The sequence below is a fragment of the Sus scrofa genome, chromosome 3 (assembly GCF_054392235.1).
Source record: "Sus scrofa isolate SSC_HxYL_T2T_F1_AM1 chromosome 3, Sscrofa_HxYL_maternal_Yorkshire_Landrace_v2.0, whole genome shotgun sequence".
Lineage (NCBI taxonomy): Eukaryota > Metazoa > Chordata > Mammalia > Artiodactyla > Suidae > Sus > Sus scrofa.
In genome coordinates, this window is record NC_139385.1 from 11,512,460 (window position 1) to 11,540,368 (window position 27,909).

General features: G+C 55.1%; 1 protein-coding gene across 14 annotated transcripts in view; it reads left to right on the forward strand.

Annotated features, from left to right (window-relative positions):
• GTF2IRD1 (GTF2I repeat domain containing 1) overlaps positions 1-27,909 on the forward strand; it is a 117,047-nt gene that overhangs the window by 67,003 nt on the left and 22,135 nt on the right. For 9 of the 14 annotated variants that reach the window (XR_014840270.1, XM_021086347.2, XM_021086348.2 and 6 more), the window contains 6 exons: positions 365-548; positions 8,441-8,490; positions 8,718-8,774; positions 10,238-10,321; positions 15,743-15,926; positions 16,468-16,496. Coding sequence is in view for 12 of the 14 variants with exons in the window: in XM_021086347.2 (XP_020942006.1) it covers positions 365-548; positions 8,441-8,490; positions 8,718-8,774; positions 10,238-10,321; positions 15,743-15,926; positions 16,468-16,496 (588 nt within the window). In the remaining 2 variants the exon portion in view is untranslated. The remainder of the gene's footprint in view (positions 1-364; positions 549-8,440; positions 8,491-8,717; positions 8,775-10,237; positions 10,322-15,742; positions 15,927-16,467; positions 16,497-27,909) is intronic. The other 5 variants (XR_014840271.1, XM_021086346.2, XM_085016851.1 and 2 more) reach the window with 1 other exon arrangement.

A 27,909-nucleotide genomic window follows, 5' to 3' on the forward strand; every position in this document is an offset into this window, starting at 1 on the left:
GAACAAGTGGACTTGGCTGGAGTCAGTGCCAGGCCCCACCAGCCGTCAGTGGTTTTTTTCCTACAAAACCACGGACTTTGTTGGACCGTAGACTGAGCCTAGGTTTGGGGGTCCCGCTGACTCAGGCTCACATCTCCCAGCTCTGGGACTTGAGACAGGTCACATCCTCTCTGGATTCCGGGTCTCGAGCCCGCAGACGGGGGCTAACAGTACTTACCTCTCTGGACGGTCGGGAGGGTTCATCCAAGAGCCGGGTTTCACAAGGGCTCTGGCACCTGCGGCCCCCCATGCAGACATGGGAGGTGGGAGTTGAGGCTCGTGGCCCCGTAGGTCGGGTGGCCCTACAGCAGCCGTGTCTCTGCAGCCAAGGCCATTGGCATCTCGGAGCCTGTCAAGGTGCCCTACTCCAAGTTCCTGATGTACCCAGAGGAGCTGTTTGTGGTGGGGCTGCCTGAAGGCATCTCCCTCCGCAGGCCCAACTGCTTCGGGATCGCCAAGCTCCGCAAGATCCTGGAGGCCAGCAACAGCATCCAGTTTGTCATCAAGAGGTAAGGCCAGGCCGGGTCCCCGGCAGCCCTGCCAGGCTTGCCTGGCACCCAGCAGCAGCGCCAAGTAGCCATCTCCCTGTTCAGACTGGGGAACGGGAGGGCATTGGGTGAGGTTTGGCTTCCACTGGGCAGGTACGAGGTTGCCCAGGTCCAGCCCAGGCCCAAAGGACTGGAAGCAACCAGACGGATGCCCTCTCAGTCTCAAGAGACCTGATCCCAGTTTGCCCAGGTGTAAAATGGGAATATGCCCACGGGCTTGATCTCCTGGGGAGTTCTGAGCATCCTCTGGTCAGGTGTGTTTGTATCCTGGGCCATGGGACATCCAGGCTGGGGACAATACCCTCTGACCTCAGGATTAAAAAATCAGGCTTTGGCGTTTCAGGTCTCTTCTGTTTCCGACGGCATCTGCTTTTGGTTTGCAAGAACCCAGGGTGCTCCAGCATATCCAGCCTGTGTGCCCAGCTCAGATAGAAAGGCCTTTTGGAGGGAATGGAGGCAGCTACTGTATTTTTAAAAGATGACGGAGGACCTTGGGTGACCTGTTTTTTGTTTTTTGCATCTGTGTGTTACTGTAAATTTAGGCTTAGTTTGGTTAAAAGTGACAAGAAAGAGGAGACTCTTAAGGGTTTGTTCTCCCCAGGGGAGTAACTGGCCCCTAAATTGGGAGCCTCGCAGTGTTCTTCATGCCTAGAGGGGTTCCCGTTGTGGCTCAGCAGGTTAAGAACCTGACTAGTGTCAGTGATGCGGGTTCGATCTCTGTCCTTCATTCAGTGGGTTAAGGATTGGGTGTTGCTGCAAACTGTGGTGCAGGTCAGAGATGTGGCGTGGATCCCGTGTGGTCTTGCTGTGGGGTAGGGCAGCAGCTGCAGCTCAAATTCGACCCCTAGCCTGGGAACGTCCATATGCTGCAGGTGCGAATGTAAAAAGAAAACAAAAACAAATACGCCTAGAGTGGCAGGCCAGTGACGGGGCGCGGGGCAGGGTCGCTCATGAGGCCTGGTTTGCATCAAGAGAAGCAGAAAGGGTGGTGCTCCAGGAGATGCCAGCAGTGGATACGTGGTTCCTCCCTCCCACAAATACATCTTGAGTGCCCACCTTGTGCCAGGAGTGATGCAGCAGCGAGCGCCACTGAGTCCTGCCCTTCAGTTGTCTGATCGCACCGAATAAAATCACAAGGCAGAATCAGGTAGAGATAAATGCTCTAGTGCATTTATCTCTCAAATCACTAGATGGGGAGGGGGAGGGAGTCTGGTGGACTAGGACTCTGGGGTTACCAGATGCAAACTATTGCCTTTGGAGTGGATAAGCAATGAGATCCTGCTGTACAGCACAGGGAACTGTATCCAGTCACTTATGATGGAACATGATGGAGGCTAATGTGGGAAAAAGAAGGTGTACATGTATGTGAGACTGGGTCACGTTGCTGTACAGTGGAAATTGACAAGAACACTGTAAACCAACTATAATGGAAAAAATTAAAATTAAAAAAAAATAAGTGAATAAATAAAATCATGAGGTTAAAGGGGCAAAGAGGGGCAGGAGGAACCTGTCTATGGAGGAGACATTGAAGTAGAGACCTAATGAAGCAAGCCTTGTGGATATCTGGTGGAAGAGCATTGAAGCAGAGGGAACAGCAGATGCAAAGGCCCTGAGGCAGAGACATGCCTTTGTGCGACTGGTGCAGAGTGCGTGAGGGGCGGGTGTGAATGCTGAGGACCAGGAGAGAGCAGGAGCTGGAGCATACAGGGTCCTGGGCCAGCTTGAAGAGTTTGGATTTTATTTCAAGTTTCATGAGAACTCACTGGAAGATTTTGAAGAGGGTGGGCAGAGGCAGAAACAGGGACCAGCGAGGAAGCTGTACCTGGCCCAGGGGGGACACAGTGGCCTCTTGGACTTGGTAAGGGGGGGTGGAATGGTGAAAAGCTGTCAGTTGCAGACAGTATTTTGATGATGGTGCTGGTAGCTGATACATGGCATGTGGGGTGTGAGAGAAAGAGGGGCCTGAATGACTCAAGGTTGGGGGCTCCATAGATGCCATGGCAGCGGTGTCATCTTTTGAGATGCAGGTGATGTGCACAGAGGCCAAGGTCAAGAGCTAGGTCTGATGTGTGTTATGTTTGAGGTATGTGGGTGCCTTCCAGGGAGGGATGGCAGGTGGGTTACAGGACTCAGACCAAGGGGAGAGGTCAAGGTGGAGACAGAACTCTGGGAGCTGTCACTTTTCAGGAGGGGCGTAACACACGAGGGCTGCTTGCCCCGTTCATCCCCTCAAGCCGAGGCCTGGAGGCACTGGGGTAGCTCACAGTCTCCTGGGGCGGAGGGCAGCTCCTCCTGTTACTCTGTGACTTTGAGCAGGTTGCTGAGGGTGTTCCGTGGGGCTCACTGTACTGTTTATGCGGTGACCATGGAGGTCAAGGCTTAGTAAAGGGCCTGGCACATCATAGCTGTTCGATCAAGATGGGTTGGGGTTTTTTAGTGTTGAGTTTGTTGAAGTTTGATTTCCATTCAGTAAAACTCACCCTTTTGAAATGTACTGCTCTTTAGTTTTTTTGGCATGTGAAAGTTCCCAGGCCAAGCCTGAGCCACAGCAGCAAGTGGAGCCACTACAGTGACAGTGCTAGGTCCTTACCCCACTGTGCCACAAGGGAGCTCCCCGCAGCTCTTCGATTTTTGGCAAACTCATACAGTCACATCACCATGAAGATGCAAAACAGTTCCATCACTCCCAAAGCTTGCTGTGTCTCCCTTTTGACCACACAAGCCCCAGGCAACTGCTGATCAATATTCTGTCCTTTTACCTTTTCCAGAATGTTGTATAAATGGCATCATAATTGTATTTTATTGGGTCTGGCTTCTTTCACTCAGCTTTTGAGATGCATCCTTTTGGTTGCCTGTATCAGGAGTTCATTTTTTTAAAAAAAAAAAAAATCAATTTTAGGAGTTCCCTAATAGCCTAGTGTTTAATGATCCAGTGTTGTCACTGCTGTGGCCTAGGTGATTTTGAGAGAGATTGGGAGTTCCCATCATGGCTCACTGGAAATGAATCTGACTAATGTCCATGAGGACACAGGTTCAATCCCTGGCCTTGCTCAGTAGGTTAAGGATCCGTTGTTGCTGTGAGCTGTGGTGTAGGTCACAGACAGGGCTGGGATCCCGAATTGCTGTGGCTGTGGTGTAGGCCGGTGGCTACAGCTCCAATTCAGCCCCCTAGCCTGGGAACTTCCATGTGCTGCAAGTGCAGCCCTAAAAAGACCAAAAAATAAAATAAAATTTAAAAAGTAAAAATTAAAAGTAACCAATAGTACTCTTGGGAATACTAGTGAAAAGTTGTCAGTTTTCGTAAATCTTAAAGAAGGATACATTTTTGGGGTGATGTCAGCATTCTGGAATTAACCGTTGCTGCATAAACAACTTTGTGGCTCTACTGAAACCCATCAATAGGTACCCCTTAAAGGAATGCATTTCAGAGTTCCCTTGTGGTGCAACGGGTTAAGGCTCAGTGTTGTCAGTGCTGTGGCATGGGTCCTTTCTGTGGCCCAGGAACGTCCCCATGCCACAGGTGCAGCCACAAAAAGGGGGAGGGTGAATTTTGGGGCATGTGAATGACATCTCAGTAAATCGCAAGTGTGTTTGTGTGTGTGTTATGCCTGTATGTGTGTTTGTATGTGTCTGTGTATTAGTTTGCCAGGGCTGCCGTAACAACGTCCTACAGACTGGAGGCTTCAACAATAGAACCCTTTCCTTGCGGTTCTGGGGGCTGGACGTTCAAGATCATGGTGTGGGCAGGGTTTGTTTCCCCTGAGGTTCCTCCCCCTGGCTGGCAGCTGACGACCTGCCTGCTCGGTCTCCCCGGATCTTTCCTGGCGTGCACACACCCCTGGGACCGCTGTCTGCATGACCTCATCTCCTCCCTTTGGGAGGACACTAGTCAAATTGGATTAGGGCCACCCCGATATCCTCATTTTAACTTAATTGTCTCTTTAAAGACCTTATCGTCAAATGCTGTCATGTTCTGGAGGTTAGGGCTTCAACATAAGAAATCTGGAGAGGAGTTCCCATGGTGGTACAGTGGAAACAAATCCAATTAGTATGTATGAGAATGTGGGTTCAATCCCTGGCCTCGCTCAGTGGGTCAGGGATCTGGTGTTGCCGTGAGCTTTGGTGTAGGTCGCAGACAAGGCTCGGATCCGGAGTTGCTGGGGCTGTGATATAGACCGGCACCTATAGCTGTTTCGACCCCTAGCTGGAAACCTCCATATGCCTCAGGTGCAGCCCTAAAAAGCAAAAAAGAAAAAGAAAGAAAGAAAAAAAAAGAGAAGAAATTTGGAGAGGACACAGTTCAGCCCATAAAATACATGTAAGAAGCCATCGCTTGGAGGCAATATCACCGATTGCTTGCTTTGCACTTAAACTTGACTCCCAAGTCCCTCCAAATAATACTCCAGAGAACCACTGCCAATTGATTAGAGCCAGCACAAAATCAAATCATACTTCCTAAACCTTTGATCAAAAAACAGGCTTGGAGTTCCCGTCGTGGCTCAGTGGAAACTAATCTGACTAACATCCACGAGGACGCAGGTTCAATCCCTGGCCTCACTCAGTGGGTTAAGGATCTGGCATTGCTGTGGCTGTGGTATAGGCCGGCAGCTATAGCTCCATTCAACCCCGAGCCTGGGAACCTCCATATGCCTCAGGTGTGGCCTTAAAAAATATTAAAAAATAAAGTTAATGTTTAAAAAACAAAAAACAAAACAAAACAGTCTTAACCCAGATTCTTAAACAAACATGTACCCAGAATTTTCATTTTCTTTGTGCATTCTTCTGGAGAGAGGGTCCTGTGCTTTCATCGAATTCTCCAAAATTAAAAAACCCTCGGAGTTCCCGTCGTGGCTCAGTGGTTAATGAATCCGACTGGGAACTATGAGGTTGTGGGTTTGATCCCTGGCTTTGCTCAGTGGGTTAAGGATCTGGCATTGCTGTGAGCTGTGATGTAGGTGGAAGATGCGGCTTGGATCTGGCATTGCTGTGGGGCTGAGGCGGAGGCCGGCGGCTACAGCTCCGATTCGACCCCGAGCCTGGGATCCTCCATGTGCCAAGGGAGCGGCCCAAGAAATGGCAAAAGGACAAAAAAAAAAAAAAAAAAAAATTAAGAAACTGCTTGGTTGGAGTTCCGCTGTGGCACAACGGGTTAAGGATCTGGCGTTGTCACTGCAGTGGCTTAGGTCGCTGCTCTGGTGTGCGTTCGATCCCTGGCCCAGGAACTTCTGCATGCCATGCGTGCAGTCCAGACAAACAAAGGGAAAAAAAAATCTTTGGTTGTCATACTAAGTGAGGTTAAAGTTAGACAGAGAAAGTCAGATATTATAGGATCTCACTTATATGTGGAATCTAAAAAAAATGATGCAAATGAACTTATTTACAAAACAGAAACAGCTGCACAGACATAGAAAACAAACTTATGGTTACTGAAGGGGAAGCGGGGGAGGGATAGATCGGGAGTGTGAGATTATGCACACTACCCTATACCAAATGCATAAACAACAAGGATTCACAGTATAGCCCGGGAAACTGGATCCAGTATTTTATAATAAACTGATGGAAAAAAATTGAAAAAAGAATATATATACACTTGGCTATACACTGAAACTGACACAATATGGTAGATCAACTATATTAAAAAAAAAAAAAAAGCAAGCATTCCTATTGTGGCTCAGTGGGTTAAGAACCCAACTAGTATCCATGAGGATGTAGGTTCGATCCCTGGCCTTGCTCAGTGGGTTAAGGATCCAGCATTGCAGTGAGCTTCGGCATGGGTTACAGATGTGGCTTGGACCTGGCATGGCTGGGGCTGTGGTGTAGGCTGGTAGCACCTCTTTGACCCCTAGCCTGGGAACGTATGTCTCAGGTGCAACCCTAAGAAAGAAACTACAGTGACAATGCTTGGGAAATTTAAAACCAAGGCTGGATTTACATGGATGGTCCAGGGAAGGAGAGGCAGAGGGTTCTGTCTGACGGAAGCGCTGCAGCGCAGTTCTGGCGCTGACCACTCCGAGTTCGCAGACCCCTCAGATGCAGGCCACCATCCCCAGCAAGGCCACCCTCACTTCCAATACCAGCTCCAAGTTCCGAGGTCCCTGGGCCACCGCCGCTCCTGAGCAACTGGCTGCAGATTCGGGCGTTCCCAAAACCCCCTCCGTGGGTTCAGTAATTAGCTAGCACGACTTCGAGAACCTAGGAAAGCATTGTATTACAAAGACAGTTTTGTGTAAAGGATACAAATCGGGACCAGCCAAATGAAGAGACAGAAAGGTCTGGGAGGAACCAGACACAGAGCTTCCATCCCTTCCTCCTGTGAAATCAGAGCCCGTCGCCCTCCAGCACAGGCGTGTGCTTACGATCCAGACAGCGCCACCGACCTCAGTTGTACTGGGATTCATTGCTGGGCTTGCTTGGATTCCTGGCCCAGGGGTTGAACTCAGTCTCCAGCCCCCCACCTCCCTAGAGGTCAGGAGGTCTGTCTGATAGCAGGTGGCTCGAAGACCAGCCAGGCTTTATCATGCAGCACTGATCGTAAATGCCCAGTGTTCAGGGCAGGCTTGTCCGGCTAGAGCAGGCCTGTCTGGGTGGTAGGGGATCTGGGCTCTATGGCAGGTTGAGGGCACTGGGGAAGTCGGGCTGGCTGGGTGTGGTGCAGGGTGGCAGCTAGCAGAACCACCCCTTCCAATCTCCTGAAGGGCAGGGAGCCGGACCCGGGCTCGGTGTGAGGAGGGGTCTGTGGGTGGGCTGCCTGGAGAGGTGATGAGCTCTCCGTCACAGGGCGGGCAGTGGCCCAGAGGAGACCCTGCCTGGGAGTGAGGCCAAAGGCCAGACTCAGGATGCCACCCCCTGCTTCAGGCAGCCAGTGGGTGAGGATTTACACTCTGTCCTGGCAGCAGGCGTCTGTGCCCAAGCCAGAGGTGGGCTCATAGGGTCAGGCAGGAGGCATAGCCCTGCCCTGGATCACAGTCTCGGGAGCTGGACAAGGCCTGGGTCTGCATCTAGACACCCCCGACCCCCGACCCCCATTGCTTCCTCTCTGCCTTCTCCTCGTGGGGAAACCGAAGCCCAGAAAATGTATGGATTTCCCCACGGGCACGGAGCAGGGCCCTGGTCCTGCTTCCTCCTCAGACTTGGATTTGTAAGACCCCCTCCCTCTGCTTAAGCCAGGGCAGTGTTCTTACTCTACTTCAGATGAGGAAGCAGGCCTGGGAGGTGGGGAGAGGCTGCAGGCTGCGGGCTGGCAAGGAGGAGGGCCCTAGTTTGAACTCTGCCTCTCTTGCTCTGTGGTCTCGGGCCCCTTACTTCCTGAGGCCTCAGTCTCCTCATCCTGCAAATGGGATGATGGAAACACTACCTGCCTCGGGGCCACCAGGCTGGTCACCTAATGTCCGGGACGGCCTCTGCTGTCTGTGGCGGTAACAGACATCAGTGCAGAGCCGAGCCTGGTCCCCAAGGCCCCTAACTCCAGAGTGAAATAGTGTCAGCCAGAAACCTCAAACCTTGCCTACCCCTCCAAGATCTTGCCACATCATCAGCCCTGACCGCTTCTGCACTTCAAACCAGCTCTGTGGGAAGCCCCCCAGACCACACGCTCTGACCCTGGCCGGTGGCAGGTAAACAGCATCCTGGAATCACCAGGACTAGGCTGGTCTGGCTCACTGCTAGATCTTCAGAGCCCAGCACGTGGGTCTGGCAGGACAGCTGCCTGGGGGACGGGGACCCTAGACCTGGACTGTCCAGAGCTAGGAGCACCCATTGTACAGATGTGCAGACTGAGGCCCAGGGAGGGGAGAGCTGAGCCATACCGGGAGGCCTGGAGGGACCTCGGTGATGGCCCCACTTGTGTTTTGCAGGCCTGAGCTGCTCACGGAAGGAGTCAAAGAGCCCCTCACAGACACCCAAGGTACCCTGCTTGGGGTCATGGGCGGAGGTGCTGGCCGGGCGGGGGAGGGGCCCCAGGCTTCTGCCACCACGCCTCCTCCTGCTTCCTCCAACTTGGTCCCGTGTCCCCTGGCATCCCCCACCACCCTCCCCACCGGGTTTGCCCGCCCACACCAGACACCGCCTCTGTCCTGGGTCCCAGGAGCTGCCTGCTCACCCTGGCTTCTCTCCCCCTCCCCCCGCCCCCAGAGAGGGATTCCGGGGACCCTCTTGTGGACGAGAGCCTGAAGAGGCAGGGCTTTCAAGGTAAGGTTGAAGCTCAGGATGGGGTCTGCTGTCCCAGTGCCATGACCCTGACCTGGCTTGGAGGGCCAGGCTGGGGGTGGGAGGGGCTGGCTGCCAACCTCGGGGCCCTGGGGGTCTGAGCAAAGCAGGCAGATGAGGCAGGCAGCCGGGCAGGGCTGTAGTTGGCCAGCTGTGAGTGAGAGGCTCCTGATGGGGGCGCTGGGGGGCTGGGGAGGACAGAGTACAGGGCACAGGAGCCAGCCTGCTGGCCATCTGGGGTGGCAGCTGACCTGCCCTCATTGAATGAGGCAGTCAGCCAGGCTCTTCATAGCGCTTTGAAATCCGAGGAGAGGAGGGCTAAGAAGGTGGCGGGGAGGAAGTGAGTGTGGAGGGGGGGCCTGGAAGATGGGGGAGAGCTTGGGTAGAGGAATGAGGCAGGAACCAGAAGCAGGGAGTTCCCGTTGTGGCGCAGCAGTAATGAACCTAACTGGAATCCATGAGGTTGTGGGTTCAGTCCCTGGCCTCGCTCAGCAGGTCAAGGATCTGGCGCTGCCGTGAGCTGTGGTGTAGACTGGCACCTGCAGCTCTGATTCGACTCCTAGCCTGGGAACCTCCATATGCCACAGGGAGGGCCCTAAAGAGCAAAAAAAAAGGATCAAGTGGAGCATCAGGGGGGCTGCAGGTGGCTGAGAACAGCATTCCCTGGGCAGCGCAGGGCTGTGGCTGTGCTTCGTCAAGGGCAGGTGTTCCCCAGGTGGCCCTGGGTCATTACTGCCAGACCAGTGACAGGAAAGGCCAGCGCCGGGGGGTGGCGGCGTCCAGGGAGATAGGACCCAGATCCCAGAGGGGCACCTGCTTACTGCCTCGCCTCTCGCTCCTTCCCGGGCAGCTGGAACTTTCTATGATGGGGAGGGTGAGGTTGTGTTCCCACCTCACCCCACGGCTCTGCACCCCCAGCCCTCTTAGGAGACTGGGGTCCAGCTGCCCAGAGATCCATCCCCTCCCTCCCCCCACTCATCGCTCTCTTCCCACAAGGCAGTGCCAGGCTCTCATCTCCCCAAGGTCAGGCGCCTTGTGGCAGGTGCTGACACGCCGGCTCCTTAACACATCCCCTCTGGGTGAGTGAGTGACCGTGGGGAGCTGCCAGGCCGGCTCCCCCCTCCCCACTGCCCCACCCGCCAGGGGCCGGGAAGCCGCTCCCCTTCACAGAGCCTCTCACCTCCAGGTTGGTTTGGTGTGGTTTTTCAAATGTCAACAATTAATTTCCGACTCATCACTGTTGTCGCAACAGTGTGCGTCCTTCCGGAAAAAAACCCCCATCTCCATCAAGACGTTAGAGCTGGAGGACTCCGAGGGGCCCACTCCAAGGAGCAGATAATTGCCCGAGGAGGAGTTGCCCCTAATTAGAAAATCGCATTCCTTGGAAGTCACTGAGTGCCTCTTCATTGAACAGCCCAAATCCGTAATTGTTCTTCGCCTTGCAGAAAATTACGACGCCAGACTCTCCCGGATCGACATCGCCAACACGCTGCGGGAGCAAGTCCAGGATCTGTTCAATAAGAAATACGGTGAGGCTGGGAGAGGCCGGGGCGCCCAGGCGGGAGGGAAGCTGGCTGGGCAGGGAGAAAAGCAGGAACGGCCCGGTTCGGGCTGTGGTCCCCTTTGAAAAGACCACATCCTTGCTAACAGATCTTTCTTTCTTTCTTTCTTTCTTTTTTCTTTTTTTCCTTTTTGTGGTCTTTTTAGGGCTGCACCTATAGCATATGGATGTTCCTAGGCTAGGGGTTAAATCAGAACTGCAGCTGCAGAGCCATAGCAATGCAGGATCCAAGTCGCATCTGCGACCTACACCACAGCTCACGACAACATCGGATCCTTAACCCACTGAGTGAGGCCAGGGATCGAACCTGAGTCCTCATGGATACTAGTCGGGTTCGTTACCACTGAGCCACGACGGGAACTCCACTGAAATATTTCTTGAGCACTTACTATGTGCCAGGCCCTGGGGAGACAGCAGTGAAGAAAACACACAGTCCCCGCTTTCACAGGCCCTGTGGACCAGCGATGGGACATCCGCCTCGAACACCTCTACCCAGAGTCCAGTAACAGTGAGGCGTTGTTCCACGATTATGCAGGAAAGAGCAGGCTGTTCAAGACAAAATAGCTTTCCTTAGATTGGGGACCAGGGGAAGGTTCTTTGAAGAAAAACCGAGTGAAGTTAATCAGTTAATCAGTCAGAGTGTGAAGGAAGGGCTGAGGAAATGGCATGTGCAAAGGCCCTGAGGCTTGTCCTAGGAAGGAGGCAAAAGCAAAAGCATGAGGAAGGCCCTGGGGAGAAGACGGCCCTACGGAGCTGGCTCGAGACAGAGCAGCTGTCCAGGGCCTTGGAGGGAACCATGACAGCGAGTTTGTGTTTTGTTGGGGGGATTGAAGTAAAGGAAGTAGCTTTGCCCTTTTCTTTTATTATTTTATCTGTTTATATATATATATATATATATATATATATATTTTGTCTCTTGTCTTTTTTAGGGCAGCAACTGCGGCATATGGAGGTTCCCAGGCTAGAGGTCGAATCAGAGCTGTAGCCGCCGACCTGCACCACAGCCCCACAGCAACGCCAGATCCAAGCCGCATCTTCCACCTACATCACAGCTCGCGACAACGACAGATCCTTAACCCACCAAATGAAGGCCAGGGGTTAAACCTACAACCCCATGGTTCCTAGTCAGATTCGTTTCCGCTGTGCCACAACAGGAACTCTGCTTTGCCCTTTTAAAGTTGTCTTCCAGGAGTTCCCCCGTGGCTCAGTGGGTTAAGGATCCAGCATTGTCACTGCAGTGTCTTGGGTTGCTGCTGTGGCAAGGGTTCTATCCCTGGCCAAGGAACTTCTGCATGCCACAGGCACGGCCAAAAAAAAAAAAAAAGTAGTGAGGAGAGTGAGTGCCTGTGAGTAGCCAGGGGACCAGCTCAGAGGCTGGAACAGTAGTTGAGGCGAGAGTGGGGATGGCTCAGGCAGGCCCTGGCTGGGAAGCTGCAGGAAACTAGACGATGAAGTCAAGATGTACCTCAGAGGGAGAATCGCTGGTGCCAAATGGGCAGGGGCAGCGGAGGGAGTGGAGGCATCCGGTTGCATCTTGGCTTGAGAGAAACAAGCTTTATCAGTTAGGATGCTTTTTGGCCTCAAGTAAAAAAAATAAACTCAAACTGGCTTCCACCATTAAGGGGGTTAATTGCCTCTTGGTTCAGGTACTTTGACTGCAGAACAGATCACCCCAAAAGGTAGTTGCCTGAAATAACCATGGCCATGTATTATCTCTGACGGTGTCAGCAAGTCAGAAATTTGGGACCAGCTGAGCTGGGCAGCTCTGGCGCTGGGTCTGTCATGCAGAGGTTTCAGGCAGAAGGCGGCTGGGCTCACTCACACATGGGACACCAGGGCTGGGGAAACAGCTGGTGCTTGGCACAGTGGGCCCCTCGGGCATCTTTCTGGATTTCTGTGTGACTCTCCCACGTGGGCTTTCCAGTGCAGCAACTCCAGGGTAGGTAGATTTCCTCCTTGCTGGTCAGGGCTCCCGAGTGTCTTCAAGGAGCCAGGTAGAAGCTGTGTCGCCGTGTCTGACCCAACCTCAGAGGTTGTCTACTGGTTAAAGCAGATACAAAATCCCACCCAAGTACAAGAGAAGGGGGCATCGACCGCATCGTTTATGGGGGGGTGTCAGTGAGTGTTATGCTGTAAGAGGACCTGTGAGATGGGAAAACGATTGGTGCAGCTGTTTTTGGGCAGTGCCATTGGCCATAGCTCAGGAAATTGAGCAGTAGGGTGGCCTTCAGGATCAGCTAGATCCAGCAGCTCAGGGATGTCCTTGATGTCTTCCATGGTGTCAGCATTTTTTTAGGTTGACTTCCCGCCTGCTAACAGAATGGCCATAGCAGGTCCAGATATCCCATCCACACCCTCCAGAAGGAAGGGAGAGAGCTAGCTGACTTTTCCGTGGGCATTTTCAAGGGAGCTAAATAGTTTCTTTCCTGGAATTCCCTGAGCCCTCCGCCTGTTTCTTCTCATCAGTCCTCATTGAGTCATATGTCCTTCTTTACCCAATCCCCATGGCAGAGAAATGTCACATGCTCATTGACCTAAGTCAATTGTCATTGACTTAAGCCTGGGTTACCTGAACCTGGGTTACCTGAACCTGAACCTGTCACCATGACAAGGGGGAGGTGGGGGGGAGCACAGGACCTGCCAGAGACAACTGGACACCAAACTGCCAGCCAGGGCAAAGGGGCAGTGCCCTCACTGTGGCGGGGAGTTTGGAGGGGGAAATGATGGGTTCCATTTGGATGTGTTGAGTTTTTAGGGGGTGAGTAGAAAGACAGAGCTGTTGTTTGGGAGGGGGGGTCTGGATTTGGTGCAGAAATTAGAGCATGGGAGTAGAGGAGATACCCCTGGGAGTGCAAAGAGGACCCATGCAGAAGGCCAAGGAGCCCTGTGTTTGGAGGTCAAGTCCAGGAAGGGGAGGAGGGTCCAGGAACGGGAAACTGGGGAAGCGAGGCATCATGGACACCAGAGGGTGGCGTCAGGGAGTGGGGAGTGGTCGTCTGTGTTGGATTTTTGCCAAAAGAGGGCAGATATCCATGTTTGGCAACATGGCGGCATCAGTCATTGTAACAAGAGCCCTTTTAGAGGCGAGAAGTGAGAAAGTAAAGATGGCAGTGCCCCCATTCCTGGATTATGGGTTTAGGTTCATTTCTGTCTGATTTTTTTTTTTTTTTTTTTTTTTTCATTTCAAAAAGGATCTCTCCGCAGTCAGCTGTGAACTGCAAAGCAGCAGCAGAGTCAGGGGAAAGAATTTAAAACGGGCTGGAAATCCCCAGAAACAGAAAGTGGATTAGTGTCGTTGCCAGGGCGTGGAGGGAAGGACTGGGGCACGACTGCTAGTTGGTGTGGCCTTTCTTTTTTTTTCCCCTTTTTTGGGCGCCCCGTGGCATATGGAGCTTCCGGGCCAGGGATCAGATACAAGCCGTAGTTGCCACCTACGCCTCAACTGCACGGGCGCTGGATCCACTGGGCCAGGCCAGGGATTGAACCTGAGCCCCAGGTCTCCCAAGACATTGCCAATCCCATTGTGCCACAACAGGAACTCCTGGGGTTTCTGTTTAGAGCGATGAAAATGTTCTGGGAGTTCTCTTGCAGCACAGCAGGTTAAGGATCTAACTTTGTCACAGCTGTGGCATGGGTTCGATCCCTGGCCTAGGGAACTTCCGCATGCTGCAGGTTCGGCCAAAAAAGAAAGAAAATGTTCTGGGAGTTCCGTCGTGGTGCAAATCCAACTAGGAACCATGAGGTTGTGGGTTCAATCCCTGGCCTTGCTCAGTGGGTTAAGGATCCGGCGTTGCCGTGAGCTGTGGTGTAGGCTGCAGATGCGGCTCGGATCTGGCGTTGCTGTGGCTCTGGTGGAGGCCGGTGGCTACAGCTCCGATTTGACCCCTAGCCTGGGAACCTCCATATGCCGCCATTGCGGCCCTAAAAAGACAAAAAAGAAAGAAAAAGAAAACGTTCTGGAGTCCGTGTGATGGTTTCACAACCCTGTAGGGACACTTAAAACTGTTGGATTGTATGCTTTAAGATGGTAGATTTTGGAGTTCCTGCTGTGGGTTTTGAATCCGACTACAGTGACTTGGGTCACTGCAGAGGCACAGGTTCAGTCCCCAGTCTGGGAACTTCCACATGCTGCAGGTGTGGACATTTTAAAAAAAAAGATAAAAGGGTAAATTTTATGGTACATGAATTATATTTCCATTAAATAAAACGAAACAGGAGCTCTCATTGTGACTCAGCAGGTTGTGAACCTGACTAGAATCCATGAGGATGCGGGTTTGATCCCTGGCCTCACTCAGTGGGTTAAGGATCCAGCATTGCTGTGAGCTGTGGTGTAGGTTGCAGATGTGATGCAGATTCTGCATTGCTGTGGCTGTGGTGTAGGCCGGCAGCTACAGTTCCAATTCGACTCCTAACCTGGAAACTTCCATATGCCTCAGGTGTGACCCTAAAAAGCAATCAATCAGTCAGTAAAACCAAACAAACAAGCTGAAGCACTGGCACAAAGACTCAGAAATTCTGTACTTGGGAGAAGCAGGGTGTGCACCAGGCTCGGAGTTTCCTAGGAGCCAGAGTGAAAAGGGAAATGAGGCCTTCTATACTATTGCCAGTGTCCATGAGATAAACATTAGTTTATTGCCCAGAAAAAGCTCAGCTCTCTCCTAGTGCGAGATTCCTCCTAGTGCGGAGATGTCTGCAGCACGTCTTCATAAAGGCATGTCCTGCACCACTGGAACATGATGCTTCCAACAAGCGCCTCAAGGTGTCTGGCCCTTGGTCCAGGAGGGGGCTCCCATGGTGCTCCCCACCTCAATTAGCCATGGACACTCACAGCAGCAGGCAGCAGGCCTCCAGGCAGGGATCAGCAGTGGGCTCGGGAGTGCCCCCTGCTGAGACAAAATATAGTTACTGGGGCGGACGTGTCACAGCCCTGTGCAAAGGGTTGGTGACAGGAATGAGGCCAGGCCCTGGATACGGAAAGAGGGCCCTGCGGTCTGAGCCGCACCCTGGCTGGCTCCCTTGCTCCCAGATGCCAGGCTGGTCCTGAACCAGGGGAAGATGGAGGTGGAGGGGCAGGCATTGTAGGGCCAGCTGTGCCCATGAGGTACCATCCTGGAGATGGCTTTCAGATTCTTAGGCCATGAGACTGACACACAGTAGCCCCTGTCTTTCCCCAGCAGCCATAAGCCACATGTGCCCTGGCCCCTTCTCAGCCCGGCCTGGGTACAGACCCACACTCCTGGTCCCCACGGCCCTCTGCACAACACACCCCCTGCCTCCTGGTCCCCCGCTGATCGCGCCTCTCTGCAGTGCCACATGGCAGCCCTCGTGTGCACAGCCTGAGACACGCCCTGGCTCCGGATGACACTTCCTCTGTCCCTCTCGTCCACAGGGGAAGCCTTGGGCATCAAGTACCCGGTCCAGGTCCCCTACAAGCGGATCAAGAGTAACCCGGGCTCGGTGATCATTGAGGGGCTGCCCCCCGGAATCCCGTTCCGGAAGCCCTGCACCTTTGGCTCCCAGAACCTGGAGAGGATCCTCGCAGTGGCTGACAAGATCAAGTTCACCGTCACCAGGTAGTCAGGGGACGGAGGCCAGCACGGGAGGGGCTGGCACCACCGACCCTTGGCCTTGCCTCCGGGTGGTCCTGTGCTCCCTACTGGACTAGGCGGCTCTCCCAGCACCCTCCTGGGTCCCCGGGGGTTGGAGGAAGGGAGGCTGAAGGCCCGCCGGGGTGTAGGGGGCCTCACAGAGCTGAGACCAGCTGCCCCCAGCCCTCTGGCCACCATAACATGCGCAGCCCTCAGGGGCCCCTTCTGGCTGCCGCAGCTCCTGCTTGCTGCACCCGTAGCCCCCTGGGAGCGGCGTTTGGCCCTCTCAGAACTGAGGACACCGAGACGGATGATGTGCCCCAGTTCTCCGAGCCAGCAGGGTGGAGCCGGCGGGAGACCTTGCTCTTGGGCACAGGGGCCCCCTGCATTGCCCCAGGGTCCCACGCACGCGTGCACCAGCCTGGTAAAAGGCCGATTCTGACTCCGCAGGTCTGGGGTGGGCCCCCGCATTCCTAACAAGCTCCCAGGCCCTCCCCCGACACACTCATCTCTGTTTCTTTTCCAGGCCTTTTCAAGGACTCATCCCAAAGCCTGGTAAGAGGCACTGGCTAGAGGGGGGCCGCTTGGTGTGGGGGGCCCTGCCACGGTGCTGGGGGCCAGAGACTGGCACGGAGTTTACCAGGGGGCACAGATTCCATGCCCTGGAACAGGAGCCAGGCCCCTGCCCTTCTGTTCCCCGTTCCCACAACAGAGAACGGGTTGGCAGGGTGGCACAGGCGACTTTTAAACTTCACCCAGCTGGGATTCAGGAGGGAGGGGCCTGGCTGGGTCCGTGCCCCACACTTTCCCTGATGAAGGGGCCTTGGTGAGCCGAGGTTGATGGCAAGGGGCTTCTAACCTCAGGAGGGGTGTCTGCGTGGGAACTTGCTGGCCTGGCGATAAGGTGTACCGAGAATCCAACCCACTTTGTAAGATGCCTCTCCTGACCCCCTTCCAAGGCATCCATACCCCACTTCCTCCCCCTGGGCTGTGTCCTGGCCCTCCCACACCCTGAAGAGCAGAGGCTGTCCCTGTGGCGAGTGGGGAGGGGGACATCCACCGACCCCAGAGCCCGTGTGCGGAGAGACAGGGGCTTGGGCGGGGGGGGGCTGCCGCCTTGCCCCTCCCCGATCAGGAGCCTCTGCCAGCCCCATGCCCTTGGGGAGGCTGTGCTGGGAGCAGAAGGCCCGCAGTACGGGAACCCAATGTCACAGTCCCAGTCACGGCCACATCACTCCTCCCCCTCCTCTGTGCCCGCTGACCCCGCTGTGTAGAGCTTTTCACTCCCTGTGCCCAGGCCTGGCTCGGCGGGCTCCTTTAGAAGGGGCAGACTGGAGGGGGCCAGGGCCCACCTGAGCCTGTAGTGATGTGGCAGCTGCCAGACGGCTACAGGGACCCCAGGGAGGGGGGTGGAGGGGGTGTGGGGAGGAAGGGGGGCGTGGGGAAGGAGGCTGTGATTGGGCCTCAGGCCGGCGGGACTTGCAGAGCTGGGAGGAGAGGGAAGGAGAGACAGGCGTTCAGCTGGGTAGGCAGCAGGGTCTAGAGGTGTGTTTCTAGAACTCTCAGAGGTGCAAACGCGATCCGATGACGTTCGTAAGGTGATGATGGTGGAGGTGACAGCAGCAGCGTGCTGCAGTGGTGGCCCCGAGGAAACCTTGCCAAGAGAGCCCCAAGTGTCGCCCCTGTGGTGACAGCTTCACATGGGTTCATTCCACACGTGTTTCTGGAGGCCGTTCCTCGCAGGGCCAGGCAGTACCATGGTTACAGCAGTGAACTGGGGCGGCTTCTCCTTTACTCATCTGACCTGTGATGGAGGCACGAGAGCCTGACTTAACAGGGGGAAACTGAGCTCACGTTTCAGAGATGTGACCAGCAAGTGGCCTGTGATCTGGAGCAGGTGGGGGCCATCGGGGCCGGGGCTGATGACAGAGGGGGAAGTGAGTGCTTCCCCAGGAAGCCGGCGGGGAAGTGCAGGCCCAGATGCCTTGGGGAGCAGGACACGTATGCTTCTTTAAATGGGTTTGCAAAAGCAAGCAAGAAAAAGACATTTATGACACCTGATATGTGCTGGGGTCAGTGCTTTGCCCTGTCACCTTTTACTGTCCTCTTTTTACGAAGAAACGGAGGGCGAGAGAACTTCAGTGACTTGCCTGTAGTGAAGGAGGTATTGGCTCCGGCAGGGGGCCCACTGGCTGCAGGCGGGCGGCATGTAACGTAGAGCAGCCACCGAATAACCAAGCGTCAGGCTTTGGGGAGAAACCCTGGGGTCGGAGAGGCGGCCCGCAGCCTTCACCCCATTCTCAGGGCAACTTCTTCCCCTGACACAGCTCACCCTCCAGCCGGGGGGCTCGGCAGCTCCTCTTCCCGCTTGAGCAGTTTCTTGAATCTCAGCCCTGGGATTCTCAGACCCGCCTGCCCCCCATTTCTCTGCCGGTCCGCCCACCCTGCAGCCCTGCCTTTGGCTCCTGTGTGTGCAGAGAGAGCCCTTGGAAATGTGGTGTGGGAGAGGATGGCAGGCTGCCTGGAAGAGGAGATGGGAACACAGCCCTGGCGCCAGCCCTCAGGATGGAACAGCCAGCACCTTCCCAGGCATTGGCACCCGGGCCTGAGTGTCAGCCTGGAGGGGCCGGGACAGACGGGCTGCCCGGCCAGCTCTTTGCTTACTCAGGCCGCTTGTCACGCTGGGCTGGGAAGGTGTCCAGTTTCACAGGGGCCACTGAGGGTTCCCCAGAGATCGCTGGGTGCTGCTCCTGCCCTAGAAAGAGCCGTTCCCAAACCGTCTATCACACTGTCGCCAAACCCGACATATGGGCCAGCTGAATTAGTCATTAAATCCTGGGGTTCAAGGTGAATTGGAGCAGGAGGTCAGATCAGGAAGGCGGGGTGTTAGCAGGTGCCATAGCCTGGAGGAAGGTGGGCTGTACGGGGAGACAGGTGCCCCGGGCCCGTGGAGGGGCCACAGATCATCTGCTTTGGGAGAGTGGCTGAGGCGGTGTGGGGGCCATGGGGACACACAGGCTGGTGCTCAGACCCAGGTTAAACCCCCCTGAGCCCTCTTACTAACCATGTGACTCTGGGCTCAGTATCCGCATCTCCAAGCCTCCACTTCCTCCTCGGGGAGGTGGAGGTGGGCTTAGCTGCCTCCCCAAGTGATGTGAGTGAATGATGATGGGCAGTGGTGGCAAGTGGAGGATGGCTTCCCCCTGCTGATGCTTGAGAGAGATGTTTGTAAAGACCTCTGCCCTGGACCAGACGGGACAGGAAGGGCTCAGCCAATGGGCATGGCAGTTGTTATTGTTATTCCTGGGGTCCTGGAAGGCTTCCTGGAGGAGGTGACCTTAAGCTGGGCCATGGAGGTGAGCAGAATGGGGTTTGATGCTGACACAGGGCGCAGAGGGGCTATCTGGCGCACATGGCTGGGGCACCGATGGCTGGAGCTAGAGCGGCAAGGAGGGTGTGGTGTGCCAGAGCAAAGCAGCAGGCCTTCTCCTGGGCACAGTGACAACTTGGAGACTTACTCCTTTTTCTTTCCTCTTTGAAAAATAGGGGATGGGAGTTACCGTTACGGCTCAGCGGGTTAAGAACCCGACTAGTATCCATGAGGATGTGGGTTCAATCCCTGGCCTCAGTGGGTTGAGGATCCGGCGTTGCCGTGAGCTGTGGTTGTAGGTTGCTGATGTGGCTCGGATCCCACATTGGCCATGGCTGTGGTGTAGGCTGGCAGTTGCAGCTTCGATTCGACCCCTGGCCTGGGAACTTCCATATGCCACAGGTGCAGCCTTAAAAAGACAAAAGAAAAAAAGGGGGAGAAGGTGGACTTTTGTCTACAAACTCAGAAATGTGGGACATGTAAACTTTTTTTTTTCCGGCTGCACCCATAGCATATGGAAGTTCCTGGGCCAGGGATCAAACCCACGCCACAGCACAGCAGCGAACCAAGCTGCTACACCAATTGCCAGTAAACCGCACTACAAGAGAACTCCTAAAGTATTTTTTATTCTTCCAAAATCAGGCTAGATTCTACTTGAAGCCCCATTAAAAAGTGGCAGAAATTGAATCTCAGTCCATTTAGGTTCCCTGTTTGCCCCAGGCTTGAGTCCAAGTTCTGGAAGGATTCCTAGCACCCAGAAGTTGGAAGTAGGGGGAGCCCTTCACGTCTGGAATGTCACGTGCCCGACTGGCACCCACAAGACATCCAACTGTCTGCTCAGGTGGTTAGAGAGATGCCCCTGGTTTTATCCATCGAGGCTCCCCCAGGACCTAGAACCTCTGGGCGGCCCACCCTTGCAGCCGCTGCCACACTGCAGCGGGCTTGCTTGGGAGCAGCCCCGTGCCTGGGGAAGGCTGGGCCGGCGGGAGGGTGGCAGGAGGTGATGGAGAGGCGAAGGCAGCAAGGAGGGAGGAGGGCGCTCGGAACAGGAGGCTTGGGGGGGTGGGGGGGGCCCTGTTAAGAATCGCTCTGAGATTTTCTAGGTCATTTATCGAAGGCTCCCCTAGAAGCCTTTCCTAAGAGAACCATGCCAAGAAGGGGAATTCTAAAGAAGGAAAGTATGCTTTGAAGCTAAATTGGTCATTAAATCTGGGGCTTTCGCAACTCAGCCTGGAACAGTGGGCCAGCCCAAAGTGGGGCGAGGGTATGGCCCTTGCTGTGCTGGTTTTATTCTGGGTCAAAAGAGGTGACCCCAGAGGGCCTTTGGTGTCGTCCCAACCAGTTAGGTCACATCTGCCCTCAGGGCCTCAGTTTCCCCACTGGTGTCTGGTAGCCTCTCCTGCTCATGCTGAGCAGTGGACAGGTGCCTGGCTAGAGAGGAAGATGGGCTTAGACCAAGCCTAGGAGGACGGTGGGTGGGATACAGGCTCCGGGTCAGGGCAGCAGTGGGCCAAGGCCTTCACGGGATCCCTGGGGGGTGGGCCTGCTGGCCAGAGGGAGTTTGATGAGGACCTGAGACCAGAGGGTGGTGGCCCCCCACTTGTACTAGAACAAGGCCCAGGCCTGCCTTCAAGAGGCCAAATAGACCAGCCTCGATCCGAGGGGCCTGGGAGCGGTGTAAACCATTGCCACCTGGCCAGCCTGCTCCCCGCCTTACCCCCCACCTGTAGCGGCGCTGAGTTAAAATGGGAGACCAAGAGGGGCCAGAGAGGCAGGGGGCTGGGGACAGTCTGTGCCCAAGTCGAGGTGGGTCTCTCTTCACATCCAGAGGGGCCCGAGGCCCCAGGGCAGCAAAGGGGGCTGTTCAGGATAAAGCTGGGAAGGATCCCTCGTGACGAAGGAAGGAAGGCCCTCCGCCCAGGTAGCTGGTGTAACAACAGCTGCACAACATTCTGGTAGGTCGGGTGGATATATACCCATGGTGGAGATTTAGAAAATACAGAAATCTAACTGCCCAGATGGCTTTTCTTTTTTATGATGATACATTTCTTCCAAATTTTCCCCCAAGCTCATTAATTGAATATCTCCTTGCTCTTTCTATAAATTTACATACACACACTTAAAACATAAGCATTTTTCCCATGTCTGTAAAACCCTTTATGAGGTTCCCTGGTGACCTAGCCATTAAGGATCTAGTGCTGTCACTGCTATGGTGTGGGTTCGATCCCCGGCCTGGGAACTTCTGCATGCCTCAGGCACGGCCCAAAAAAAAAAACCCCAAACAAAAACACTTTATAATGTTCCCTCATCAGGGTGCGTCATACTTACATAACAGCCCTGTCTCCAAGCTGTGGACATTGGGGCAACTCCTCAAACTGTGGGCAGCTAATATCCCTATCGTGCTTATGATTTGCCAATTGCCAAGCTTTCCCCTGCTAGCACATTTGATCTCCCCCCAAAACCAATCTTAACCAGAGGAAACAGGCTCAGAGAGGTTAAGTGTCTTGATGGAGATCACACAGCTTTTGCCCTGGCTCTCCCCACCCCACTGACCTTTCATCCACACTGCATGGGTCTTTGCTGCCCCCTTCTGGCTATCAGCATCTATAACATTGATTTGGCTTGTCTAACCCTCTAGGCTCACGATCCTTGGAGTTCATTTATTTGTACAAACAAAATTATTGACTGCCTGCTCTATACCAAGCAAGATCTGGGACTACAAAATAGAAAGAAATCCCTATCATTGTGGTGCTTATTTTCTAGTTAGGGGAGACAGAGAAATAAGAACAAATAATATATTCGATAGTGACAAGTGCCTTGGAGATACAGCAGAGTTAGGATTGTCACAAGGGTAATTTTAGAGAGGCCACCAGGAGTTAAGGGCTGTATGAAGAGAGAGTGTGAGCCATGTCGAAATCTAGGTTGTGAAAAGTTGGTCAGTGCAAAGGCCCTGGGGTCCTGGACATATTTTGAAAATTGGGCCAACAGGATTGCTGGTGGTAGATGTGAGGAAAGAAAGAGACCAAGGATGGCATCAGGAGTTTGTCCAAGCAGCTGGAGGGGCAACAGGGGTAGGCTCTGAGTGGTGGGTAAACTGGACAGCCAAGGAGACAGGTTGAGGAGGCAGCTAGGTCTCCAAACCAGAGGCAGTCCCACTGGAGACATACAGCCGGAGCCCTTCTGTGTTTCACGTATTGTGGTCCTGTAACTGGGTCACAGCGAGGCACAGTGTGGACAGTCAGGAGGAGTCTGAGGATGAGCCCTGGGGAGATGAGAGATAAGTGAACGCCCAGAGGGTGTGACGTCCCAGGAGCTGAGTGAGAAGCTGTTGAAGGAGAAGCATGGTGACCTGGCTCCACTGCCGTCTGGGGTCCAGAAGGATGGAGCAGCCTAGGGGCTGATTTTCGGGGAGGAGAGGGGACCTGAGTAGAATCTTGGGATCAGGAGTAAAAAGAGAGAAGGAGTGGAATTCACCTTTGGGGCAGAGGAGAAATGGGGTGAGAACTGCAGGGTGAAATGGGACGAGGGAGGGTCCGGAGGTGCGGATGGTGCTGGTGTGATTTTAGAGAAATGAGTGATGTGGGGGCGAGAGGGTGGGGAGAACGGCCAGAAGGGGGGCAGCCCCCTGAGAAGGGGGGGATGGGGTGCTGAGAGCGTGTGCCAGGGCCCCTCCGCCCACAGGGGGACAGGGGGGACATAGGAAGGGTGACTGCAGAAGAGGACTTTAGGTTGGAGTCCAGAAGGCCCTAGAGGGGGAGTTCCTGTTGTGGCTCAGTGGAAACAAACCCGACTAGCATCCATGAGGACGCAGGTTCAATCCTGGGCCTCACTCAGTAGGTTAAGGATCCGGCGTTGCCGTGAGCTGTGGTGTGGCTCGTGGGGGGGCTTGGATTCTGTGTTGCTGTGGCTGTGGTTTAGGCTGGTAGCTGTAGCTCTGATTAGACCCCTAGCCTGGGAACCTCCATATGCCGTGGGTGTGGCCCTAAAAAAAAAAAAAAAGGAAGGTGCTAGAGGGAGGGCTTAAAGATGGGAAAGAACCCAGAAGGATGTGTGCCCTGGACACTGTGGAAGAGCCAAGTGGCTGGAGGAGGTGGAGACCAGAGGGTCAGGGGCTTGGCCTTTCTGTCAACAGGTTGATCCCCAGGAAGTATGATGGCAACAGTGTGGCTTTTCTGAGCCCCGTGGTACAGGTTCAATGTTGTTTCCCCCCCACTCCCGCCCCACATCTGGGAGTCTGGGAAAGCTCCCCAGGAGCTGAGGGTCCTCAGGCGGAGTGGGCAGGCTGGGGGGAGTTCCAGGCCCAGGGGCGGCACCTGCGCAGGCAGGGAGCCTTGAAGTGACATCTAGGAGTTCCCCTCGTGGCGCAGTGGTTAACGAATCCGAGTAGAAACCATGAGGTTCCGGGTTCGATCCCTGGCCTTGCTCAGTGGGTTAAGGATCCGACGTTACCGTGAGCTGTGGAGTGGGTCACAGACGCGGCTCGGATCCCGCGTTGCTGTGGCTCTGGCGTAGGCTGGCGGCTACAGCTCTGATTAGATCCCTAGCCTGGGAACCTCCATGTGCCGGAGTGACCCAAGAAAAGGCAAAAAGACCAAAACAAGGAAAAAAAAAAAAAAAAGAAATGACCATCCATATCCGGTCTTCGCCGAGTGCCCATGGCATGCTGGGCCCTGGGCATTTCACCCACAGCCTCGTGGCATCTTCACAGCAAGCCCCGGAGGTAGATGCTGGTTTCATTCCCACTTTGCCGCTGAGCACACTGAGGCCGGAGGAGGCAGTCGGGTAGTCAGCCCAGGGCCCAAGTCCACATACCCGGTTCTGGCGCCTGGGCAAAGGGGGAAAAGCCACTGAGAGAAGGGCGCTGGAATCCTGCAAGGCCTTGACTTAAACCCTGGTGACTCAAGCTTTCCCGGGATAGCGCTGGAGGCTTTTTCAGTCAAGGAAATGATAGGGTGGGATTTGTATTGTCTTACAGTTACCATGGTAACCTCACTTCTACCCACCCAGGTGGGTGGGAGAAGGCAAAACTGGGGCACTGGGGCCTGCAGGATCCAGAGGTGGGTGGAGTGAGGGTCTAGAGGGGGCAGTGGGGTGGGAGGAGAGGGAGAGGGCAGAAGGTTCCAGAAGGGTGATGGTGGTGTCTCTCCCCAGGAGCACGTTGGCAGGACCTGAGTAGTGCCAAGAACCTGCAGGGTGGCACTGGGGCTGGGTGTGTCCTGGGCGGAGGTGGCAGCTGCAGCCACCACTGTGGCAAATGTGGAGTTTATTTAGCACAGAGGGCCCAGGGCAGAGCTCCCGAGCACAGTGACCTCCAAGGGACCTTGAGGGACAGGAGCCTGTGAAGGAACAGAGGAGGCGAGGTGGAGCCTGGAGAAAGGAGGTGAAGGGATTTGCCTGGAAGAAGAGCTGAGTCAGGCAGCTGTTTGCAAATCTCCAAGGGGAGAGCAGAGTAGAGTCCTGGGCAACGCCAGAGGGATCCAGAAAATGAACATTCTAGAACTGTTCTCCAACAGTGGTGGTTTAAAAAAAATAAAAAATAAAAAGCCTTGTTAGGTAGTGAGTTCCCCGTTGTTAGACACATCCAAGAAGCCACTCACCCGAGAGGCTGCAGGAGACAGCAAGAAGGGCTCTGCCAGCTGCAGCTACCTTTGGCTTGTGCATCCTATGCCTGCCTGGAGCCCCAGCCCTTTATTTTTTTAAATTAATTCATTAATTAATTTTGCTCTTCAGGGCAGCACTCACGGCATATGGAGGTTCCCAGGCTAGGGGTCAAATTTTAGCTGTAGCCGCCGGCCTACACCACAGCCACAGCAACGCCAGGTCCCAGCCACATCTGCAACCTACACCACAGCTCACAGCAACACCAGATCCTTAACCCACTGAGCCAGGCCAGGGATCGAACCTGCGTTCTCATGGATTCTGGTCAGATTTGTTTCTGCTGAGCCACGACAGGAACTCCCCCCAGCCCTTTAGAACCAGGGAGGAGCCTCCCCAGCCACCCACCCACTTCCCTCTGCAGCCTTGCTCCAGGCGTCCCCACCGCTGCCCTGCCCCGCCCCAGGTCCCTTCTGGCCAGAGACAAGGTTCCTCTCCTTTTGGTTTGGTTCTTTGTTTTGTTTTGTTTTGCTTGAGCCAAGCCCGGGGCCTGTGGAAGTTCCCAGGGCCAGGGATCAAACCTGAGCCACAGCAGTGACACACTAAGCAGATCCTTAACCCACTCAGCCACAAGGGAACTCCTGGTTTGGTTCTTTGGATCCCAGCGGTGTAGCCCTCCCTGCCAGCTTGAGGAAACTGTCTGGGGAGCAGCCAGGGCCCCCTCCACCCAACTCCCTACCCAGAGCAGGGGCTCCAGCTCTGCAGACAGAGCAGAGCTGCCAGCTTCCTGTGTGACCAGCAAATCCGGTTTGCCTTCCTGGCCCTCACTTTCCCCACTTGCAAAGGGGAAAAGCCCCCAGCCCCGCCAGGGCTGTTGTGGGGTGCAGCACCAAGGCAAGGAGAGGAGGAACCCATGGCTGCCGTGTGTGGGAGGGCCAGGGGGCGGGTGGCCAGGCCGGAGCGTGGTGGGCCTGGAAGGCCTGGCTTTGTGGCGTGGATTGGACTGTGCAGACCCGGCCTTGGCAGACTCTTTCATTGATGACCCCACGGCCAGAGCCCAAGCACCCGCAAGCCCTGCTGGGCCCCAACTTTATCTCAGAAGGCCCCACCCCATAAACTCTCACTGGAGCTTTAATTTAAGGAACTATGTCACATTATATTATGCTGAGAAAATAAATCATCCCACCTTACCTGCTGCCACCCCCAGCCTTGTCTGCGGCCCAGTTTGAGAAACTTGAGCAGAGGGCCACGATCCCATTTGCAGACAGAGAATGGCCCCAGCCCCAAATGGGATGGCACCTCTTGTCATTGTCCCCATTGGGCCTCTGCTAGGTCTCCCCTGTCAGTGCTGTGAGGCGTGGGCTTCTTGGAGAAGGGGACCTAGGCCAGGCCTGGGGTCGACCTTAGCAGAGGGCATTGGGGGGTGGGGCGAGGGACTGAAAACCAGCAGGGAAAAGTCCCCCACAGGCCCCTCGGGAGCTGGGTGATCTTCGATAAGTTAACTTACTGTCTTTGCTCTTTTCTTTTTTTTTCTTTTTTTTTCTTTTTTAGAATTTGCCTTTCTTAATTTTTGTATTTCTTAATTTAATTTAATTTTTTTTCTTTTTTTGGCCGCACCCATGCCCTGTGGAACTTCCCAGGCCAGGGATCAAACGCTGAGCCACAGCAGCGACCCAACCACTGCAGTGACAGCACAGGATCCTTAACCCACTGGGCCGCAGGAGAACGCCCACTGTCCTTGATCTTGAATCAGCTAATGCTGTCTCTGGGCTTCAAGGTCACGTGGAGCAGGGTCACCCTCCAGGCCCTCCCGCCCCGCCCCCGCCCCTCGCGCTGGCCCCGCCGCCCTCCACCCTTCCGACTCAGCCACGCTCTTGAGAGCTCAAAATAAAAGCATCCTTTTCTCAAGTTTCTAAAGCAATCACAATTCCAGCGCCAGCCACATGTTTCTCCACTTAATTATCTCTGCTTTTCTTTGTTAATTAGGCTCCAGTAATGATCTCCCTTCTGCCTTCTCGGGAAGAGCTGGCATCTGCTGGGCGGGGCGTGGAGGCCTTTGTGGGCAGACGCCCGGCTGCCAGGCCCGGAATTGGCCGCCTGCCTCCTTTCTTCCAGGCAGGGCGGCCAGTGGGCGATGGAACAATGAGATGGCAGGGAGGCCCCACCCTTTCCTGGCCTGTGGGGGCTCCGCTGGGTTGGTGGCACCCCATCCTGCCCTTGGGCTGGTCGGTGGTCCCGGCCCTGCCAGGTGGGGGAGAGGTACCTCGAGGTTCCCAGCGGCTGTTAGACAAGGGGCTCCCCCAGCCCCACAAGGGAGCGGGTAGCGGGGGGCTTCAAACTTCTCTGCAACATTCCAGAAAACCCTGCCCAGATTAGTTCCCCAGCTGGGACCACCCAAGCTGACAGGAACAACCAGCGCCTTTATTTGGGCTGGAATGAGATCAGCCCTCAGGGTCAGCCGGCACCGCGTGCTGAACAGAAGCTCTCGCAGGCTGATAAATGCGTCTTTGAGCCGCAAAAGGGGAGGCCTGGGGGTGGGGTGCTAAGTAGAGCTCAGCGCCTGTGGTTTCCTGGGTGGACTGGATCTTTCCAGCCTCCTGGCAAAAGAGAGCTCGTGGTGGTGGCCAGGGGGAGGGGACATGCGGCCTCTGGAGCCCCCAGGCCGGGGGTGGACAGCACGGCCTGCAGCAGGACCCCTTCAGGAGTGGGAGCTCAGGGCCACTGACTTAGTATGGGAACCGTTGGGAGGCGCCGGCCGGGCTTTTGATGTGAGCGCCGGGGAGCAGACAGTGTGCAAAGGATGGAGACGTGGGTGCTGAGAGGCACATGGCAGAGGCTGTGTTTATTTTTAGAGTCACATCTGCAGCTGTGAGGTGGCCAGGGAAGGCCTGCGAGCAGAGGCCTGAAGGGGGCGGTAGCGAGCCAGGGGGCCTAGGGAAGCGCCTTGGACCTAAAGGTCCGAGCATAAAGGTCCTGAGGCCCCTGGCGGTGGGGGGAGGCTGG